At 29.5% G+C, this 20,344-nt stretch overlaps 1 protein-coding gene across 1 annotated transcript; it reads left to right on the plus strand.

Annotated features, from left to right (window-relative positions):
* The first annotated feature begins 3,057 nt into the window (after nt 1-3,057).
* On the plus strand, nt 3,058-4,064 carry LOC149558454 (uncharacterized). Its single transcript, XM_089830848.1, has 2 exons — nt 3,058-3,279; nt 3,807-4,064. The coding sequence occupies exons 1-2, from the start codon at nt 3,058-3,060 to the stop codon at nt 4,062-4,064; spliced, it is 480 nt and encodes a 159-aa protein (XP_089686974.1).
* The last annotated feature ends 16,280 nt before the right edge of the window (nt 4,065-20,344 follow it).

The following is a 20,344-nucleotide window of genomic DNA, read 5'->3' on the forward strand; positions in this document are numbered from 1 at the left end:
AATTCCATGGAAAGAAGTACACAACATAATATGATCTCTTTAAATTGCTTACTTTTTTCTCTAACATATATCCAAATTAATAAGTCACAAATCAATTAATCTAAGTTGGTTGAGTGTGTCATTAACCAACAAAGATAGTAATATCACACTTAACATTCCATATCTTCACTTGTGAAGTAAATTGACAAAAGATATTAAAACTAGAATACTACAAAGAAATTAGAAGCATGTCCACAAATTTTGAATTTAATATTTGTAACATATAAAATTCCATATATTTATTATTAAACATCTTTCTTTAATGTTAAAATTTTGATAATCTTTCTCACAAATCAAATCTTATATACTTACCATGCCACTTCTCATATTTTACTAAATTAGATTGGCATTTATACCTATATTACATGAACTATACAATATACTAATATTTTTATTACTTCTACTCTTATAATTGATATATGAACTAATATATCCCAACTTGAAGCTATACAATGGCATATTAGTTTCAATACTTTGAAGTTTCTACATCATACATTTATTGAGGTGCAATATCAATAATAGTAATATTCAAGTGCAATGTACTATTGAGGTCCAATTTACTATTGTATTCACTTTGAATGATTTTTTAATTAGTTTTAAACATAACAACCAATCAAATTCAACTATTTTTATATACTTTCATATTTTCCTATGTTTGTATATTTTTTATAAATTAAATATATTAAGAGAAATAATTTATCTCCATTTTTTCAATTTATTTGGAGTTATTAGGACCTTTTTTGGACCTGGACATCTATATTGCATTTTTCATGACAAGATTTTTAGAATTTATTGATAAATATAGATATGTGCATGATTAATATTAAACAATTTTTAGGTTTTATTAATAAATATAGATATCTAAATTATTTAATTTAAACATTATTACTACCTAAAAAAATAAAGTGGAATATATTTGATTAAATAAGTACTTGTTTGACTTAATTTCAAAGTATAAGACAAAAATGATTAACCAATAATAATTTTGAAATTTAGCAAAACATAAATAACTCTAAAATGTAACAAAAAAAAAAGAAATATACTAATACCATGAAAACTAAATTAAAGGTGCATGAAGCCATGAATATATTAACCTTATTAATGCCGATAGGCATTCTATAGTGGCAGAATGGGTGGAGTGGGATGGTTTGAGAGTATTAGTGTTAACTTTTATTCTTTTAAGATAATTTTGACAACCATGTCAAAAGTTGAAATCTTACTATAAATAGAACATACTTTCTAAAATAATTTAATTCACATAAAACATTCATTTAAATTATAATATTTGGAAATATAAATCATTCATTTTTTTAGAAATTAAAATAAAAAGTTCAAGTGAGTAAAAAATCAAATAAATGGAAATAAAAGAAATATAAATAATTCTGAATGTAATAAATTAAATTATAATTATTTTGTAGTGGATATCTATCACCATTTCTTTAGATAGATTTATTTAAGATATCTATACTAGTTTTTGCCTTTTCTCCAAAATTATTTTACAAGTCAATATCAAACTTCCCACAATAAATTATGTGCTCTTGCCCATTATAAAGTGTTTAGGCTTAACACAATATTATTAAAAACAATTATCTTTCTTTTAAACATAATATTGTAAAATAAAACAAAGCATAATTGTAGAATAGAAATAAAATTGATTTGGAAAGGAATCTTTGAAAAGGAAAATTATATTAATTTTATGTACTCAAATAGTTTAGACTGTATTTTTCACTATTGGAAAACTTATTTTTGATTTAGTTAACAATAAACTATCACATCTAATTTCTACTTTTTAATATTTGACTTACTTTACCATAGTAAACTATTCACATTATCGTGGTTATTGGGATTTGGTTAGTTAAATTAGTTTAAATTTTATAAATATAATATTTTTTTACGTATATATAAAACTTATTCATTCTGCTAACCCAAGCAGACGTCATTACGTGGCACTTATTTATTTATTAAAAAACAAATGAGTGTATTGATCCGTAAAAACCCTAATCAATGATATTGACGGAGCCGAAGCAGATTTATTTTTTAAAAGAAATTAATCTAAAATGCTGACAATATAGAGGCAATTGTACTCGACCATACAGGAAGATGTCCTAAAGGTGTAAAAGATGATGTCCTTTAATATCTTCATCATATTTTAGTCTTCTTTTATAATTATTTCTGAAAACCCTCAACTATTTTCAAGGACAATTCGCTACACTAATTACTTTGTTTGCTGCAATCCATCACATCGACGATACTAATTCTATATTCTAATTGCAAATCTATGCTAATTTTATTTTCTATATTCTAATTCAACTGTTCTAATTTTATAATCTAGTTATACATCTATACTATTTTTATATCCTATTTCAAAATTAGAAAGAAAGTGATCAAATATCTCAATTCTATTATCTAATTATGTATCTATACAATTTTAATATCCTATTCCAATATTAGAAATAAAGAAATTATTTTAGTTAAATAGAATAATAGAAACTCTCTCTTTCTTGAATTTTCTCCACCTAACATTTTACATTTTAAGAAGTTTTAGTGCAACTCAAGTGAGTTCCTATTCAAAATTTGTATAAATAAAATCTCAACCTCTTGGCAACATTTAAAAATGTCGCCAATAGGTGGAAGAAGCCAAGAAAATACAATTTCTATATCTAGAAAGAAATATATTCCATTTTGGTCTTTAAGGATAAGATAGGAAGGTAAGATTCTATTAGCTCACTCTTTTAAGATAAGAATATATTCCATTTTGGTCTTTAAGGTTAAGATAGGAAGGTAAGATTCTATTAGCTCACTCTTTTAAGATAAGAAAGGAAGATGAGATTCTATTGGCTAGAGTAGCTATCCATGGATTAGACTAATCCAACCTTCCTCGTCCTCTTTTACTATAAATTAATAGGTCTACATAAACATCATACACTAAGACTTGATTTCTAGATTAAAAATATCAAATAGTAATTGAATCCCTGTCTACATACCAATTTGTTTGAAAAGCGCATTTGGAAAAAGAAGATGGGACCTGGTCATGGGAGAATAGAAGTAGGAGAGAGCACCCGTGGGGGAAGGCAGAGAAGAAGGAGAGTAGAGAGTAGAGAGTCCAAGAGCCTCAGGGCATGGGTTCGATTCCCTATTGGTAGAATTCGAAGGTATTTGAAGAATGGAAGACATGTAAAGCAGGTGCGCTGGCCAGCTACTGTCTTTATGGCTTCCACCCTAGAGTACGTCGTTGGAGAGGTATTATTTCAGTATTTGTTTAGGTGGTTTAAATATTAAACATTAATAATTGTATTTTAGTTTTTCATATCTAATATAAAGGATGAATTTGTTCACTATTTCTTTCTATATTGTTATGTTCTGATAATAAGAAATTAAAGAAATATTGACACAATCAAATCTTCAAAAATTGGCTATAATTTCTTTCTTTTATTTCAATTTTCTAATATTAAATTCATTTAGTTGCTAGAATAGGAATAGAAATTTTGGAATACATTTTCTATTTTCTGTTTGGTTACTTAAATAGAATAGAGAATCAGAATACATATTCTTATTTTACCTCTAAAATGAGCTTATACCCATTCCAAAAGAAAACTATTATTGGAATAGCCATTCCTATTTCCAATATTGTATTCGTATTCTGCAATCCTATGCCTGCAACCAAATGGTACTATAAATAAAATATAATTTGAAAACATTGACACAATCAAATTTAGTTCTTCTATTTCAATCTTGTTAGAATCTGAGATAATGGTTTGTATTTGCAGGTGTTAGAAGCTTCTGCGATGGCAGCGCGGGCGCTGGAGAAGAAGACGATAATTCCTCAGCATATTGTTTTGGGTGTGAGGGGCTGCAAATATGACAAGGATGAAGAGAACAAAGGGAGAGATGAAAAAAATCAGATCCTCAAACTTTTCGGCAACGCCATCATTCCCTATGGCGGTGTGGTTCCCCACGTTAATCCTCACCTCCACCTAGAGAAGCTCCCCACTTCTTCTTCTTCTTCCGCCAAGATGCCCAATTAAAGTACCTCCTAAAAATCGATTTGAAATCAGTACCATTTTTAAATTGGGGAAGAACTTTGTCAGAATTGAATTCGATGTTTGTTTCTTTGTACCTTGAATGTTTAATTCAGTGTCAATCTTCAATTTCTTTGTATCTCCCTTCCACCCCCATAGAGAGGGATCCCACTTTGATATAGTACATAGTGCGGACAAGAAAAGTTCAAAGAAGACTACTACCAAAACTTACACACCTTCCAAGTACTTGCAACAAATGAGGCCTTGTCCAATTTTCCAAAAGCTTCACCTAAAATTTATATCATCCCCTTAATAGATGACATATCCACCTCCATAGGATTAGAGTTTTGAAGGAATAAAAGAGAACCCTCATGCTAGAAGACCTCCAATAGATGCCACAAGAGCCAAAGGAGAATTTTAACCTCTATAAAAGTGTCTATGGGTAGACTTATAATAGATCTTAGAGTCAACCAAATCATAAAAACTAAGAAGCACATGACTCTAAAATGGGTAAGAACCCTTGAGAAGATATATTCACTTAACTAGACATAGATGAGAGCCAATGAGGTCCCTTGTAAACTACCATCATTCACCAAGATTCCCAAAGGAAAACTAAGAAACAAACTATCCCATATGAACACTAGGGTATAAAATTTTGATATTGTCAAGGAACTGAAAACATCGAGATCACCATGGGTCTTCAAAGTCACTTAAGTAGAAACAAAAGGGAAAAAATCACAATGAAACCTTCCCAGCTAGAAACACTCAGAAAAAATAAGTAGAGGAGAAGCCCAAGCATGAAGGGGTGGGGGCTCAAACACATCATGCCCATAAAAGTGCCAAAGCCCAAAGATAGGGTGAAAGGAGTGGTGAGCCCAAAAAAGAAAATGAAAATAAACCTAAAGTGCTTCCAAAAAAAAGGAGGACCATCCATATCCAAGAATATTTTATTTGTAAATAGATAGGAATCTATGATTATATAAGTTCTATAATTCTCACCAGTTGATAACACACAAGATATTTTATCTTTTAAAAATTCTAATCCACTTGTATGGATCTTTGTCTTACTAATGGATAATGGTGAGTAGAATACAATTTTACACTATTGTAAAAGATTCCAAACCATAATCTACCTAGCAATTGATCTAAAAATTAAAATCAATTTTTATTTGTGTGTTTTTACATAATTTTTAAAGAAATTTCAATTTAGTACCATATTTTAGTTTATTAGAGTGTTCAGAGTGACTCATATGTGGGTTGTATAGTTCTCATTATTTGGTGAAGAATTTATGCACGATTCCATCATAGGGATTCTAGCATATAAAATTTATCCGATGGTTATGGCATATTGTACCAATAGTCAGCATAAGTATAGGGATGGAAAGTAAGAGTATGAAGATGGTGAGTATGAGTATGATGATGATGAGTATGAGTAGGGAGATGACAAGTATGAGTGTAGAAATGATAAATATGACTACAAAAATGAAAAGTAAAACTATGGTAATGGTGATTACAAGTATGAAAATTGTGAGTTCAAGTACAAGAAAGACAATATGACGAGGATTATACAATACCTATGCCAAGTACAATGTCAAGTATGTTCTATTAGTACAATGCTAATTCTTGCATAATGATAAATGGTGATTCTTGTGGAGTAGAGCATGTGGTGGCACACAATTCTATTATGGCTAATAATTGCGCTAATGGAAGAAGGTATAGCATTTTTTAATGTGATAGTCAATATACTAAATTCTATAATGACTTGCAGTGTGAATAAATGTCTTCAAAATTTCTTAGAAATGGCTAGCTATGAAGGCTTAAAGAAGGTAGAGTGTCAAAGTGGTGTAAAGTCAGATTGATTGTAAAAATTTTTGAGCTTTTATAAATGTATATTGCTAATTGTAATATTGGTTACTATAATACAAAGGGCAACACTGATTTTCTTGTGTAGTGGGTTTTTTTCCTAAAAGGGTTTTGAACATTAAATCTAATCTTTTGTGTTTATCTTGTGTGCATATTATTTTTATAGTCTCTTTTACGTGCACATATTTTTATTTAGATTCACTTATTTTTATTTCCCATGCAAATTTTATGTTAGGAAGACATTTTTGTACTTTACCTTCCCTAACAAGTGGTATCAAAGCCAAACAAGTTTATTTTTATCATTGTTGGTAGGGTTAGGCATTTGTATCAATTTGGTTTCAATATGATTTTTTTGATATATTTTTCTAGAAATTAGGATGGTGATAGTAGACATTGAAAATTTTATTGGTGTAAACTATGAGTTATGGAAATTTATAGTTCAAGATATATTGGTTGACCAAGATCTATAGATCATTGTGTTTAACAACAAGCCTTCATGAATAAAGTAGGAAGATTTGGATCTGGTGGATCAAAAGGCTAGAGGAATAATAAGGTTGAGCCTTACAGATTCTATTCATTGAATGTTCATAAAGAAAAAAATGCATGGTCTTTGTGCAAGAAGTTGGAAGGTATTTATAAAGGAGAATACTTGGTAAATAAGCTATTTCTAAGAAAGAAGTTGTACTCTCTAAAGATGGATGAAGGAGTGAATGTCGTAGATCATCTAAATTTTGATCTCTCTAGTTTTTTCATCTATTAGTGTTAAATTCTTAGTCATATAGAAGAAAAATTTGGTCATTCATCAATATAACTGAGTCACTCTAGATATAGGCCAAGTCATGTATTTGTTAAGAATTGTAAATAATTTGGTCTATGCCAAGCTCTATAGGACAAGGTGATTACTCTACCTCAACCTAATCAAGTAAGGTATGTATTAAATTTCATATTTAAAATAAGACATCTTACATCAATTCCTAATACAAATTGTGACAAAGTTCATGTTTGCATAAGATAAGATGCATTCAAACAAAATTATGGAAAGAATCGAGTAATAGAATCAATTGCATTAATAGGTGTTGAGCATTCATAATACTATCTATATTGATCAAGTATTTCAATATGAATCAAATGCTTACAGTGATTGAGTTGATTTTTTTGGTGGAGTCAAATGGTATGGACTAAGCTGTAAAGTGAAGACCAAGTTAATAATTGCAATATCCACCAAGATAGCTAGATTCCACCTAATGATGTATAAAACATTTATGAGTGCCTTAATTTGAATGAATGAAGGTATATAGTAAAAATTTGAAAGCATTATACACACCTCACATTTAGATTCTAAGAGCCCAAGTGATTTGAGCAATTTGTAAAGTGATTTTAAAGGTGACAGAAAACATTTTTTTTTTAATGTCATCAACTATTGATTGTCACTTGCGTTGAGTTATTCAAGAAGTGAATTTCAAACCTTAAATTTTAGAATGGCTTCAAGGAATCAAGGCAAAGAAGTTAGTAATGTTAAATTGGTGAAGAGTGACACTTGTCCTCCGCCAAAATATCATGCCATTATTCCTAAAATTTCTATGAAGGTAGACTCAATGGGTGCATTAGCAATGATACCACATGTGGTTATCATGATATACAATGTATGAAGTTCTTACATTTTTAAAATTAGTTAAGTGAGAGCCTATGAAATTTGATTGGCATATCAAAATTTGTGTAGTGGAGTATTAAAGGGTGATTTTAATATTGTAGAGAGGAAAGGGTTGACATGAGCTCTAAGTTTTTTGAGAAATCTCAAGATTGACTAGATTAAAGCCATGTTGAGTTGAATTCATGATATAGATCTATGGCTAGAGAATGGGTTGGTAAAAATTACAAATAATTATGTTGGATGTCTTAATAGAAAACAAGATACTAAGAGGAGGGGTGAATTAGGATCTATAAAATTTTTAACATTCAAAACAGCTTACTTGTATTTTCCATACACCCTCCAAGGTGAAGGTCAAATTGGGGTGGGGATGACACCCACAAATATTCACTATTGCAATAACAAAGTTTTCCTATTAGGACTATAATTTTGATCATTTCTAATGATATACCCTATGAGGGGGCTTCCTTATTAAAATATTTCAAATTTTTAAAGGTCTACCTTGATTAGAGGATTTTATACTTACAATGAAGTAAGGACTTAGTTAGGAGATTTACAAGCTATCTATTAAAACCACTTTGTTAACAAATTTTCCCTAATTCAATATGTCAAAACTAATTTAGTACATGATCCTTCAGTCTGTAGTTACAATTAATGATTACATATCTCCTCCTTCCATTCTCTGATTAGATCTCTTATGTGATATAGCTTTTCTTTGTCCTTCACTACTTCATTAGGTTGCTAACTCTATTTTCTCTACAACTTTATCTTGCTGCATCCAAAACTTATCTCCTTCACTTCCTTCTCATAATTCACACTATCTTCTTTGACATATCACTCTATATTATAGAAATAGGGTCTACATCTACCTATTTAAAGGAATCTATAGAATCTTCTAGAATGAGATCTACTATCTAAATATTTTCCTTTTTTCTTCTTCAACTAATTGGTTGTCTAGTCATCACAAGTATCAATGATCCACATAACAACCCATGTAAAAAATTCTAAAAACATTAAATTTTATTTATATGTCATCTCAAAATGGTTTAACCAAAATTTTGTATCATTTTAGACATTTTTGTTCTCTTTTTGTTACTTGGAACACACTAGCTCTAATGCTCAATCTTAAATTTTCTTCATGTTGTTTCTCAAGCATAAATTGGTTACTCTTTCTGTATAACTCGGCATCTATGTGCTCTTGTCTCCTCTATAAGGAAACTTAGGTGTGGAAACAACTTCCTACACTAATCTCTTAAGAGAAGTATGGTGCAAATCCTATTAAAATCTTTTCCACTTACAGATTCAATATCATGTAAATATTTTAGCCAAGCAAGCATAAAGAAAATAGATAGAGAAAGAAACACATAACACAATGATCTCCTTACACACAATTCAAGATGCCGACACATCAACATTATTTGCAAGAAATACATTTTACAAAACAAATAATAAGAAGAGGAATTATACAAGGTTGAGACACCTTATTCCTAACATTCTCATCATTAACTATACTCATCTTATACTAAAATAGTCACTAACCAAAGAATTTCCTAGCTACTATAGAGCTTGGCATATACATGATTAGTTACAAGTCTTTACATAACTTGAACTATATAGAGTAGCTTGGTCTTAATGATGACCAAATGACTTTGTCTTATATATGAATAATTTTTTAACACTTATAGAAAACAAAAATTATAGATACAAGCAATCCTACCCTTTTACATTAGTGGCAAAAATAGCTTGTCATGATTGTACATCTTTACAATAAAAGAATAAGAGTACCCCCCTAGGCCTATGACTTAATGTTTTATAGTGAAAAATATAATTCAAAGTTTACATGACTCAAAAAATAGTTTTATGTAGCTTTGGCATACCTCATCATTTCTCATTTTTTTCATCACCTTATGAATCACATATCCCCCTTATTTTTTATAGTTATGTCTAATGTTGGGGTGTCTTCTGCTTGGTAGATAGAATCAAACCAGTTTTTTCAATGCATGATTTATGGGCTTGAATTATAATTGCAACAGGATAATCACATGTGGTTCTTACTTATTCAAAAACTTAAATCTTAATATCTTGATTTTCTACTAAATAAATTAAGTTGTTAGTGATAGAAAGATTATGATCTATTTGAATTAGATACTTTATTGTAGCTATCTCTAATTGCATAACCTCCAAGTGAGGTATCAACATCAATTTTATGGAGATCAATTTGGCTCATATTCTTGTATCCATTTTATGTAACCTAGCCAATATTTCTTGTGCACATAACAATCTATTATAATATATGGAACTTGGTCTAGTTGACTATGAGATAGAACCTCCTGATATATTTATGTTAGTATAAATTTTCTAGATGTTCTCCTATAATTAATTTGTAAACCTCGGCACATCAAAAATAATATTATATAGATTGTGTACCCTCTTGATAAGTTCTTCTAGGTTCTATGCAAGTGCATGTAATTCCACTTTTCTCACTCCAGTGAACATAGAAACTTTCTCAAAAACTTTCTTCTCAAATTTATTTTTTGACTAGATCATCAATTTGTCACTTGCTTCAATATCCTTTATATTAACTTTTTCAAAAAATTTCACTAACTGAGATATTATAGGGTCTTTCTCATCAATATTCTCTATGTCAAATATGTCAATAGATATGTCTTTAATATCACGAACCACTTTTATATGTTTCTATTCTTGCCTCAACTCTTCATGTCTTTCCTTTCTTGCTAATATATCTTGTAAAATGATAGTTTATTCAAATGTGAGATTTTTTAGATCTCATTTTGGCATTTCTATTATTTCGTCAAGGGTAATAGTATTAGCTAGAGAACTATCCTTTTTCTTGTTTCCTTTCCCTCTCATTAGATTTTTTTGCTCAACATTACTTGAGTAAGAGTAGGTGATGGGGTGTCATCTTGTCCTTCAGTGCTAGGAACAACATAATAGTACTTGGCAATAATTGAGTAACTACATTTTTTTTAATCCTTCTCCCCTACTTTATGTGTACTCTACTTATTTTCCTTATCTAGAGGTCCTATGAAATGTGGTCCTATTTGACCTATAGTAGACACTTCTAAATTTGTCTCCTTTTATGGTTCTTGCTCACTCTTCTTTATTTGTTTATTGAAATCAGCAATTTGGACTAGTGTTTCTCCTTCCTTAGGATAGTACCTTATTTGTTACAATACATGAGTTTAGGTATAGATGTATGAATAGGTGATATGTTTCCATGAGAGCTTGCCATATTAGAATTACAGATGATAGTCAAAATGAATCTAAGGATATTACTAAAGATCTATATTAATGGTGTTTCTCGTGATAGCAAAAGTTTTCAATTGTATGGTAACTAGAAATATTTTTGAGATGTTTCCATCAATGCTAAAGAGGGATATTGCTGGAAACTACAATTGAAGCAATTTTTTTGTTAATTTATGTAAAACCTATTGGTGAGATAGTTTTCCATCTGATCTAACTGTCATATCGAATTGATTAACAAAGAGGATTTGAGAAGTTGTTTATAACAAAAAAAATTGTAGGAGTTTCTAACTATTCTATCAATTGGTATTAGAGCATTGGTTCTTACATAGAGAATTTTTAAGGTACTCAAAGCTAAAAATCATAACATATAGAAAGGAGATACAAAGTTGAACAAAGAAAAGTTTCTTGTATGGAAAATGTTGATGAGACTACGTATAGCTAGTATTGGTGATGTCACATTGAAGTTTCTAGATAATTCGTATGTGAATATTATAATAGTTCCTTTGGCTACTCAACAACTAAAAGAAAAGAAAGATGTAAACCATGATGTTAGCCCATATTCATACCCTAACACTAAACCTAACCAATTTTTATGTTCATACCCTAAAATGTTATTTTTAAAACTTAAACATAACCCTAATCATTTAGCCTTAACCCCTAAAATGTGTCTTTTATACCTCAACCTAAACCCTAGCCCTATATTCCTAAACCATAATCTCCTACCTAAATCATATCATAATTCAAATATATATTATTCCATTAAAAAAAGTACTTCTAGAATCCTTAGCCTAATCTTGACCTTAATTTAAATATAATTTGAATCCTAATCCATACCCTAACCCTGGTGATGTAGTCCAAAATCTTTCAAAATAATAATCAGAAAATATTAACACAACATAGATTTTAGAAATACTAGATTCTTAATTAAACTTCACCAACTATACTCTACGTTACAATGAAAGAAGATTCCTAGTTATGACAATTCTAAAAATGACCATACTTGGCAGATTTTTGGAAAAAATAGAATCTTTCATTTTTTGGTAATTTCCAAAACCCATCCTACGAATCCTATTTTTTCCCAAGAAAAGCCCGTAGCTAAGGAAAGATGAATTGCCAACTAATCTATGAAATCAAGAATATGAATTCGGATTAATTACAAAAACAATTTTCTAAAAAATTTGAAAAGAACACAAAAACTCAATTTTGGATGTTAAAATGATATTTTAGGCTTCCAAAAAAATATCTAAATAGCCATCTATTGAGATAAGCTCCATTAACAATCCAAATAACTCCTCCTTGCATGACTACCTATAAAATTTCCTCAAAAACCCATATCCAAGTCAAAAGTTATGACTCATAGAAGTTGATTCATTACCTAGTCCTTGTGTCGTGATAATTTTAATTGTATGTGCATAACAAGATAATATAAGTTAAGTTTCAAACCTTGTTCCTAAAAAAATTATAATCAATGTAAAAATTGAAGATTTAAGCCTAACCCTTAAACCCTAAATTATAAATTGTAATCTTACTTATAAATGGCAATATTTTTAACCAAAAATATTAAATCCTAAATCTTAACCAACATATATTAATGATCAATCTAATGAAACCTAATTTTTCAATTGTTAACATTTTAGAAAACTTTTGGAAAGTCTAAGGACAATTATAACACTAACCTTTTTTCAAAACACTTCTAATCCTTAGCCTAATTTTGACCCTAATCTAAATATAATTTGAATCCTAACAATAGTAATTGCACAATTTAATTTTATGTTGTACATATTAAACACTAGCCAAAATTATGGGTTAGAATTTACTTAAATTGTATAGTTAAACCTAAACTTTATAATTATGTATGTTTATGATTCAATGCTTCTTTAATCCTAATATATTAAATCACTGGCATGAATATTTTATCCTCCTCTTTTTGATATATTCAAGTAGTTAAAGATGTATTAGATGTAAATCTATATGGTTTTAAAGATGTATTTATATTGATATTTTGAATTTATTTTAGTTAAATAGTAGTTTTGTGAATTTTTATGTTGTATACATATATGTAGATTATATTTCACAGTCCCGCCTCCACCCTCGCCCTTGCTTCCTCCATCTCCACCCCCACCTCCACCTCCACCTCCACCTCCACCTCCATGACCACCTAGTCCTCCTCCACCACCTACCCTTGAGGAACTACATAAGAGCATAGGGCACAACCTTCGTGACCTCATGTGAGATATACAAATTATTAGCCATGAGACTCATCCCCCACTAACGTATTTTATCTTGTAGATAGCATGCAAATATTTGTACAATCTATATAGCACTTAAGTGGGACATTGATAGCTTCAAATCATGGAGGAAAAACATACATGACTTATATTTGAATGGCTTGTCTTATAGATAGGTCCATTAGCTGAAAATAACTAAAGGACATTTTAAAAGATATTTTGTAAACCTAAGGATGGATCATGAGATAAGTGATACAAAGCCTCATATATTTATTAGATGGTGCACATACCCCCTCATATCAAGGTACTTTTAGGAGTAGTGGTGGATGGTATTTGACCATCCACCACATGCTAATCATGAGGTGCCCATGCACTTTCTTAAGAAATTAAGGGAAAAGTTTGAATTGGGTTTGAAACCCAATTATTTTGATATAAAATCATTTTAGGGGATCGGTGGAGGGATGCCTCGGGATAGGCTTGGAGAAAAGCTCAGTGATAATACATGGAATTGTCGATTTCCTTAGCCTATTGTTACTCTTCTTGCATTAGTTTTTCTAGTGCTTCTCCATCATCAAGCAGTGTCATCTGCTCTTACTTCATTGAGTTCCCTTTTGGGAAATATAGTAGCCCAATGGATGAAGGTGAGCGATATTCTTCTCCTTGGACAAATTTGTACTAGTTGTGTAGGTATATGCAAAGGCCCCCAGAGCAATGTTGATGTAATGCAACATGCCCATGATGTGTAGGGTGGTGATTTTGATGATGAGGCATATGCTTCTCATGATGGTGCTAGTGATGATATTGATGTGTCATCATTTTTTGACCTTCTTTATGGGGAGGTTGATAGTTAGGAGCAGTAGGAAAAAATTTAATTAAAATTTATAAAGTACATTATTACTTAATTTATACATATGTGCATAATTTTATAAATCATATTAATTTTTGTTGATTTTCAATTAATAGAGGATGGATAATACTATTCCTCCTAGGAGACAATGTAGTCTTCTTTTGAGACCTTAAGATGTTGGCATTCCTCATACACTATGCACTTTGAATTACACTTTATGTAATGTACATGTTGGAACTTGAATTTAATAACATGTGGTCATATTTATTTTTATCTAATTTTGTAGGGATTGTCATCCATTACATAGTTAGATGTTTGTATAGGTCTGGATCCATCCACCACTGAGGCACAACCTATAATATCTATGGTATGAACTTTTCAAGATTTTTTTTTTATAATATTTTTATGTCCAAATTGTTATTAACTTATTTTCAACTTTGATTCATGTATAATAATATATGTTGGTTTTAAAAATAGGGGATGGATCATACTTTTTCATCTAGGCCTCAGTATAGTCTATTTTTGACTCCTTCATCTTTTGACCATTTCAAACATGTTGATGCTTCCAGTAGTGAGGCTCAGCCTCAAGTACATAATGTATGTACTTTTTCAAGATTTTTTTTATTGCATATGTATGCTTAATAAATCATATCAACAACTTTGATCCATAATTTTGTTTTATATTTGAATGTAGTTGGAGTATGTGATCATCATAGTAGCATATCTCTAGACACATCTATCACATTGGATAGTGCTCAAGTATGATATATATGCTTTTAATTCAAAAAAATTAGTGTGAATTATGTACATTTTAATTAAAATACTTTATAATTCATGTATATATAATTTTTACTCAAGGTTTATGTATCCATTATTTTAGAAAAATGTCACCATGAGTGGTTGTGGGACTGTAGGACTAAGCCAAATGGAGGTACAGATATCATCCTTTGACATTAGTATTGTTATTTATACGTAGTTCATTATGATCTTTATCAAATATTTAAGTTTATGTATTCTATTACAGAACCTCACAAACTTCACATTTGGTAGTTATGTCGATGCACCTCCTCCAATTATAGAGGGACAACTATCTCACATGGTATTATTTTAAATAATTACTAAATATTTAATTTTATTTGCAATTAAGCATGTACATTTTTTATTCTTAGGATGCCACACAGGATGTGACACACAATACCCCACAGGATATAATACACAATGTCCCACATGATAAGACACAATAGGCTACATAGGATGATACATTTAGGTCCTCTTTGCATGGAGTATAGAGGGTTGTACATCAGATAGACTAGGTATTTTGCCACCTTTAGATTGTGTTTTTATGACACATTTTTTATTATGATACACTTTGTATTAGGAAAATTATCTATATTATATATACTTTTTGACTTCATAGATCATATTATCACATGTTAGACCATTTTATATATTTTTACAAATTCATATCTTGCTAGTGTATCCAATATAGATTCTTATGTTATGATGTTAAGTATGAATAGTTTTATTTATTGTGACATATTTTATTCATGTTATGACACATTTTATTAGTATATGCTATACATGATCAATAATTTTAATTAAATATAGGAACATTAATTTAAACATGTTTGAATGTAAAAGTAATGGGAAAATATAGGAGTTCATTACTTGAATTGTCCAAGAATTTAATATCAAGTGCACACCATTAACTTTCTAATAGAAGCGAACTCCTATATTTTACATAACTAAACACTCTTTTTTTTAAAATAAAAAAGTGAAGTCATATATATGTAACACATTTATTCAAATGAGGTCCTGAAAAATAAAATTTAAAAAATAAAAAATAAAAAAATTGAAATGTTAATCAAAGTATAAATTAATAAGACCTATTCGTATTATGTAAATATGTTTAATGTATGTAGTCACTATGCGTAGTTGCCCAAGATGCTCATGTTGGATCCACCTTAAACGTTTAAATTTGCATAGATTTTACTTGAGAATTGAATAAGAGGCATATATAAGTTCTCTAATTTTCTATTGAAAACACATACATACATTTATATTATATAAGTACATATATAAAAATAGTGCAGGAAAGAAAAAACTTACATGTGTGTAATTTGTAGTCATCCTACTATACCATCTACATCCTCTCTCTTTTGCAATGCACCTTTGATTGCCTTGTACTCATCCATTAAAATTTTTCATAATATATTATTGGTAGGTATCCCTTTGTATCTTTCTAATTTGATATTCATTGCCAGAAATAAATGAGAATAGTGTAAAATCTTCTTTTTTGATTGGTAGTCTTCAAATGTTGGTAAACCATTTCTTCTTGTTAGGTTTATATGTAGCCATGTTCCAACTTCAATGATAGACCCAATTGGATACTCAAAATCATCATCATCTACTTGGTGACATATGAATTTTTTCTTAGGTTCAACACATCTACCTAGAAAATACTTTGTCTCTTCATTGTTTACATTAGGTGCAATAACAACATAAACATGTCCTATAAGATAAGATAAAGTACATAAATAATTTAATCACATGTGTACATAAATAAATAATATATTAATGACATGTGCTTGAGTTATATTAATGATATTTACCTAAATAAACAATATAAATAGAAGCACAATCAGAAAAAAACTTAAAATTAAATTGTGCATACCAAGTTGTATAAGGTCTGAAATAGGACCATAGTCTTATGATGCAAATGTAACATTTGGGCCTTCATTTACTATATCATCTTGAAAATGTGTGTCTATAGGTGCTAATGATTTATGTTTCCAATCTTTAACCCGCTTTGTATTCTCACATTCTTCCCATTCACCTACAAGACAAAACTGACAAAAACAAGAAAGCTCCTTCGTCCATATAGTCCAAGTGTTAGAATCTAAAATCCTAAATGAATGTCATTTAGCTGACTCACTAATTGTCTTAGTCACATCTTGAAAGGATATTCTTCTCATTAACTAGGCAGAAGAAGCATCTAATTGTAGAGTTCTAACTTGATCATATGTATAAATATTTGTTACACCATTCTACAATCTCATGTGCATTTTTTAATTTTTTTTTTCATCGATTTTTAATTTCTCTCTTCAAAGGGCTCTCTTCATGCATGAACTAATAGCATCATGTTCTCCTTTAGCATGTCTAGCCTCAAAAAACTCAACATATGTTGAATATTAGTTTTCCTATGTGTCCTAATCAACCAATAGAATATTCTAGCATTCTTGAATTGTCATGTACAATTATCTGACCATATCCAATTTTGTGTCATTTGAATTTTTCTCTCTCTTAAGTTATCATAAAAGACCTTGAAACAATATTGGAAAAACTCATATGAATGATGTTTATTATCACTCATATAGAAATGGTGATGTCTCAATATTTTTTTGATCCTCCTCTATACTATCAGGTGCATACCTATAAACTATATAAATAGAAATAGCTACATGCATTCAACTATAATATTGTGCTTGTACCTCATATTGGGGTGCAAGTGTGTAGTTCTTAGCAAAGTCAACAACTAAAAGTATCGTGCCAATTGGAAACCCATTCTTACAAATGTGAAATTTTCCATCAAGTCATCTAGAACATTGAGAGTGTTTAACATATTTTGTTATGATCACACTCTTAAACTCATCCATAAATTCATGACAACTAACTTTATCATATGACTATAATCTTTTGATTCAATTGTAACATTTTGGCCTTCATTTGCTATATCATCTTCAAAATGTGTTTTAGTGGGTGCTAATGATTTATTTTTCCAATCTTCAACCTATTCACCTCTAAGACAAAGCCAACAAAAATAAGAAATCTCCCTAGTCCATATAGTAAAAGTGTTAGAATCTAAACTCCTAAATAAATTCCATTTAGCTAACCTGCTAATTGTCTCATAGTCATATCTTAATAGGACATTCTTCTCTTCAATTACGTAGCAAAAACATCTAATTGTAGATTTTTGACTTGATCTTTTGTATAAATATTTGTTACACTATATGTGTGCATTTTTTATTTTATGTTTTTCCTCAAATTTTAATTGCTCTCTCCAGAGGGCTTTCTTCATGCATGTACCAAAAACATCATGTTCTCCTTTACCATGTCTAGCTTTAATAAAACTCTGCATATGTTGGATATTAGTTTCCCTATGTGTCCTACTCAACCAATAGGACATTCTAGCATTCTTGAATTGTCATGTACAATTATCTACCCATATCCAGTGTTGTGTCATTTGAATTTGTCTCTCTTAAATTATCATAAATGACCTTGCAACAATGTTGGACAAACTCATTTGAATGAATTTTATTATCACTCATATAGAAATGGTACTCTCTCAATATTTTTTTGATCCTCATCTATACTATTAGGTGCATGCCTATAAAATATATGAATATAAATTGCTACTAGCATTGAATTGTAATATCATGCTTGTAACTCATCTTGGGTTATAAGTGTCTAATTCTTAGAAAAGTTGACAACTAAAAGTATAGTGCTAACTAGAAATGTACTCTTACATATATGTAATTTTCCATTATGTCATCTAGCATATTGAGAGTGTTTAACATATTTTTGTATATTCACACTCTTAAACTCATCCATAATATCATGACAACTAACTTGATCTATAACTAGATCACACATTCTTCCAATCTTCGCTTCCCACAATGGATATTCAATAGTTTCAAGTATTTTTACATCAACTAATTATTTTCCTAAAGTATTCAAAGAATTTCCATGCAAAAATTCATCTAAAAAAGAAAGATTGCGACAAATATCACATGTACCAGAAAGGCATGCATTGAGAAGAAAATATTGGTCAATAGATGGCTTACAAAATAAACTTGATATGAAATCCTTTATAGTTTGAGGTGGTATTTTAATACCACATTCCTACAAAATTTCTTTAATATCAATAGTACTATGTATAGATCAAAATACATCATTATGGTAACAAAATTGAACAAGAGTTTTACAACAACATGCAAATCTTTCATGGTTTAAACTTTTCAAAAGATCTTTCATGAATGTTAATAGTTAACACATTATCATCTAAAATTTTTCTAAACAATTTAGTTTGAGTCATGTCCAAAAGGTGATTAGGATATGAATCATGTATTTTTGAGTCAACTCTCAATTAAATAAAATCTCTTCAATTAGTGATACTCTTGTATTATAATGTCAAAAAATTTCAACTAAACTTTTGACTTCACTAGTAAGTTCTGCATAAGATCTCGGTAGTCTACCACTAGAAGTCCATAAACTATTTTTTGGTTCACATTCAAAGTTAAGCCTTCTCTTTACAACTCTTTTCAAAGTTTTATGACTTATATTGAGATATCCACTTATGTTACTAATCAATCTTTTTTCAATAGTTTATTTGTTAACTAAAGTTTTTGTTATTTCTCATCCTGTTGCATTCTTATCTTTAGATACACTTCTCTTTCTCGTAACATTAAAGGAACTAGAAATAGTGGATACAACTTTTTTAAAGACTCATTTTTATTCTTGGGTTTTGCATACATTCCTAACCTTTTCATTACTTAAAAAAATTTAGACATTTTAATTAGTTACAACGTCAACTGACATTGAAACCCAAATTTCTGATTATGAAAAATATGTCTATATAATCTATTAGTATGTGTCCTAATCTATCTCCATGAAACCAATCCATGAAGGTTATCTAGAACATCATTAGAAAAATGAAAATTATGTTGATGCACTTTAGTATCATTCAAACATGTTTGTTTAGTACTTGGTGTTTCCATCTCTACATTCATATTATTGTTATTTTCAATTGGCATTTTATTTTCAATGTTTTTTCGATTTTAAATCTCATTTTCATTTTTTTATTGGTATTCCTTTTGGGTCTTTCATTTCCATTAGATTTTTTTGTGCATGATCATTTAACAATATATTCTCGTGAAGAAAACCTAAATTATTTAAATCATAACCTACTTCTAAAAAATCACTAATTTCATAATGAGAAAAAAATCAAGGGTTTGGAGACACAACTTTATTGAATGTTTGATTAGAATCTACACCTAAATCTCCTTGTATTGGGTTCTCTTCTTTAGCCTCTTTATTCATCATAGTATCCTCAATGTCTTTCTCTTCTAAAATAATATTTGAAAGTGAAGACCCAACATTGCTCAACTCTCTAATTCTTTATCTTCTCTCTCATTGACATTGTTATTGATTCTCTTTGTTTATTGCAATTTCCTCATTTTTAAGAACTTTTATTTTCTTCTTTCTTCATTGTTTTGATCTCATGTTTGCACCAACTTTGAATCCAAATTAATAGATTTCAAATTGTATAAGATGACAAGAAAAAAAAAATGATAGAAATTCGTTGTTGCAGCTCAAAATTATCAATCAATCATTATAATGATTGATAAGTTCTTTTTGGGGCCCAATGAGTTCT

This window comes from Cupressus sempervirens, chromosome 5 (genome assembly GCF_028749045.1).
Source record: "Cupressus sempervirens isolate cs-2001-9-10 chromosome 5, ASM2874904v1, whole genome shotgun sequence".
In the NCBI taxonomy this organism is placed as follows: Eukaryota; Viridiplantae; Streptophyta; class Pinopsida; order Cupressales; family Cupressaceae; genus Cupressus; species Cupressus sempervirens.

What these genes read in the sequence shown, in the direction of transcription:
- LOC149558454 (XM_089830848.1), top strand. Translation starts at nt 3,058, where the DNA reads ATGGGACCTGGTCATGGGAGAATAGAAGTAGGAGAGAGCACCCGTGGG. An exon ending in TAGAGTACGTCGTTGGAGAG is followed by an intron (nt 3,280 to 3,806) that starts GTATTATTTCAG and finishes TTGTATTTGCAG; the next exon opens with GTGTTAGAAGCTTCTGCGAT.